Source organism: Penaeus chinensis, chromosome 14, assembly GCF_019202785.1.
Source record: "Penaeus chinensis breed Huanghai No. 1 chromosome 14, ASM1920278v2, whole genome shotgun sequence".
Lineage (NCBI taxonomy): Eukaryota > Metazoa > Arthropoda > Malacostraca > Decapoda > Penaeidae > Penaeus > Penaeus chinensis.
Window position 1 is genome coordinate 18,901,403 of NC_061832.1, and position 3,768 is coordinate 18,905,170.

The following is a 3,768-nucleotide window of genomic DNA, read 5'->3' on the forward strand; positions in this document are numbered from 1 at the left end:
AACTCAAAAGTTTCCTGTCCATCCATGCCTTTTATTTGTTACAGATTTTTTTATTTTTGTATCCAGACTGCCATTGTTTATTATTTATGAATTATTGTTTTGATTTTCATATTTGTATAAATTGTTTTATTTAAGGAATTACATCTGGGAGATCCTCCATGGCACCATTAGGAAGATGAACAAACACGTGGCTCGACTGCAGCGCGAGGTCAATGAAGCACGTGAACGCCGGGCTGGAAATGAATCAGAGGACTCATCCTCAGATGAAGAGGAGCAGAGACCTCGACCAAGCGAAGAGGAGATAGAGAGAATGGAAGAGAAGCTGGAGGCTGCACAAGCAGATCAGAAGAACCTCTTCCTTATTATATTCCAGGTGAGGAGGAGATGGATACCAGGGTTACGTTGAATAGCTTGTGACATTTTTTGAGAAGTTAATTTTTTCACAAGCCACAGTAGTTTAAAGGACCTATAAATCATGATGTTTTCAAGTCAAGACTAGACCCTTTATCAGATCATTTTTTTTTATTGATTTGAAAGGTGTCCAGCCATGCTTAAACCACCATGTTTTATACCTTGATATAATTGTTTTTAGTCAGTCAGTGTAAGTGTAATCTTGATGTTTCATTTGATTTCAGAGGTTTATCATGATTCTCTCTGAACACTTGGTGAGGTGTGATACTGACGGACGTGACTTCAATACACACTGGTACCGCTGGACCATTGGTAGACTGCATCAGATATTTATGATGGTAACTGTTAATTTTGTTTTATGTTTGATGTTTGGATCCAAAACTTTGACATGATTCTTAAGATCTCCAAGTTTCTGCTCAACTTCTTTTCATATTAAATGTTCATGCATATTATAAAAAAAGGGTATATGTATGAAAAATAACCTCAATATTGTGGCATTGATGAATCTTTAAACACCGACATGGAGAACCAGAGCCTTTTTATGAAGTAAACTCATTTTTTTCAGGTGCTTTATATCAGTTTTATGTTTTAGTACCATCATTCTAATTTTTTATTTTTCATACTGATTTGCTGCCATAGTTTATGACCCTGTTTTTCATATTAGGATAAGTTCTCTCAGTAAAATAACATCCATTAATAATGTACTTCTCCTTGCCTTCTACAGCACAACAGCCAAGTGGAACGATACAGTCAGACGCTAAGCACACTGCTCTTCACACAGGATCTTGATCCCCACATTTTGGATTCCTTTAATCAGTTTGTTGCATTACGTGCATAAAGGTGTTCCTATGTGCACTTTAGGTTTCCTGAAATACTACACACGCATCTACTTTTGTCATTTATGCTAACGGGATTTTGTATCAAAATGATGGTTAGTGATTCTCAGAGTTGCCGCATGTTATTATCAGACTATATATTTAGCCTGTGGTCAATGGAGATGGTAGAGTGATGAAACTAGGTACATGTCAGACACGTTCAGAAATATGACAAGAAAGATTACATTTCTTGGCTAACAGATTGTCTGATGTCTGCAAGACCATGTAACAAGTTTAATGTATATGTTTACAAGAAGCTTTTCTTGGAAATATCTGGGAAGATATACTAGTTACAGTATGATTATGTGGATCATTTATTAAGATTTTATGTATCCAATGCTTTAGCAATATACAGTATGCAAATACAATTTTTTGCAGTGTAGGTGATATACAAGAATATTTACAGTATCACTGAATTTTTAGTTTGCATGAAATTCATAGACTTTTGTTTTTATTTACTCTTTATCTTTCTAGATTCTGTATACTGTTGTCTCTATAAAGTTGTTTTTTTCTTCTTCATCTTTCTCAGTCCACTAACTTATAGATTCATTTTATATATTGATGAAATAGTACCTCAAAGCATTTCAGAATTTTACTGCTATATCATGTAAATTTTGGTTTATTGAGTCACATAGAAAATTATTCTTGGCTAGATAACAGAAACTGAAAAATTGGCTTATCAATCTTGTACTATGTAGTTGGTCTTCAAATATGATACTGTATATAGTTCCCCTTTAACCATAACCAACATATTCCTTTCTTACAGTGTACTTTTCCCCCCAACTCTTACTTGATTATTCATGTTTACATATTAAAGACTGTAGTAAGGGTTAGGGTTGAGGAAAATGCAATATTTATAATGTACACACCAATTATATAATTTAGGTTTGAAATCTTAGAGAAATTTCTGTGAGAAAAAATCTGTATGGTTAGTTTTACACTTTTTGGGAGATATGTCAGCTATCATTCCAATTGAATTAGTATTCTTGTAGGTACTGAAGAATTGAAAAAATAATTTGTATGTAAGAATCATTTATCTGCACATGTTATTAAAACTTTCCAAATACAATGTTAACTTTTATTTTATTTTAAGTTTGAGAGTTTGGATCATGCAGCTGTACCTTCTAGGACAAGCCAAGAGAGACCCAAAGTCCCTTTTCACTTGTTTATGGAAGAGTCCATTCTGGTCCTGTTTTGCTTCTGTTCATATGACTGAGCTGAGAAATCCAAAAGTATCCAATGTGGTTCATTAGAAAAATTAAGCTTTGTCCATTCCCTTCTCCGAACAGGTTAAGCTGCATTTTCACTAGCGACAGCTCATGATAGGGTGGTCATTTATACTTACATGCTTGGCAGTAACATGTATTCTCATGACTCACTTCACTTGGGTGAACGACCAGTTTGTCCAAGATGTGAGTGTTATGTCACTCTGTGTTCAGTGTTCACCACTGTGACGACGTGGCTGCTAAATATTTGGAAAGGTTCTTTTTTCTTAAGTAATGCCTCTAAGGTACACAGCTAAACATGGTTCTTCAAATGTCAAACAGTACTGTACTCCCTTTGAAATCCTATTTAAATCAGTAGTTCTGTTTTGAAACAAGCATACTGTTAAGCAAGAGTGAAGACATCTGTAACTCACACTTCTAAGACTCTTACAGAAGTCTCTGGCATGTTATGTTGATTGCAATATAGAATTATCATTAACCATTACCTAAGATGAAAATTAACTAGGTATATAAGACATTGGCTATATATAGTACATGTAAGGTATATATTACACTGTGAACCACATACTACTAATTAAAGGGAAAAACACCAATAAAGTTTGTCAAAATATAAACAGTCCTTAATTTTAGTACTATTAAATATACCGTGACAGATGGTTTACTAAACCAAGGACAGCATTTTAGATTATTGAAAAGGTAGTTAAAATCAGACAAGATGTTTACAACCCAAAAATGGGTTTCTGAAATATGGCTTTACATAAAATGAAAAACAGTAATGCTGCTTAAAAAAAAATAAGAAAAACACTATAACAAATGAAAATGTGATGTGCAGTGCCCCCAGATGTTGACATCAAAAGTGGAAAAAACTACCGGCTCAGATGTAGCAACCAGCAGCACTGCCAGATCTAGCAGTGGATCCATGGGCATCTAGAGGTACCCAATAGGGAGAATGATTTTTTTTAAAGGGAGACTGGGTAGTTGAACTTGTGACTCTGTACAGGGTTTTACCTCAACAATACCCCCCTAATCCCATGCCTGTTACTGCCATGGGGGGAGCTTAGGAGGTAGAGATGGGCCCAATGTGTGAATCACCCCTGTCTTGGACCTCAGCCCTTGCCTCAACTAATTTTGCAGGGTCTTTTTTTCTCCCTCTTTCCTTTTCCTTCTCTTCTTCATCCCCTTCTGTCCACTTATCCAAATCAATAACTTGTATTTACCCTTTTTGTGACAATACTTTAACATAATAGTGTGAAACA

At 35.0% G+C, this 3,768-nt stretch overlaps 1 protein-coding gene across 1 annotated transcript in view; it reads left to right on the forward strand.

Annotated features, from left to right (window-relative positions):
- LOC125032427 (nuclear cap-binding protein subunit 1-like) overlaps positions 1-2,355 on the forward strand; it is a 14,429-nt gene extending 12,074 nt beyond the window's left edge. Inside the window, exons 14-16 of the mRNA XM_047623549.1 lie at positions 136-373; positions 636-749; positions 1,136-2,355. Coding sequence (XP_047479505.1) covers positions 136-373; positions 636-749; positions 1,136-1,249 — 466 coding nt within the window. The 3' untranslated portion in view covers positions 1,250-2,355. The remainder of the gene's footprint in view (positions 1-135; positions 374-635; positions 750-1,135) is intronic.
- The last annotated feature ends 1,413 nt before the right edge of the window (positions 2,356-3,768 follow it).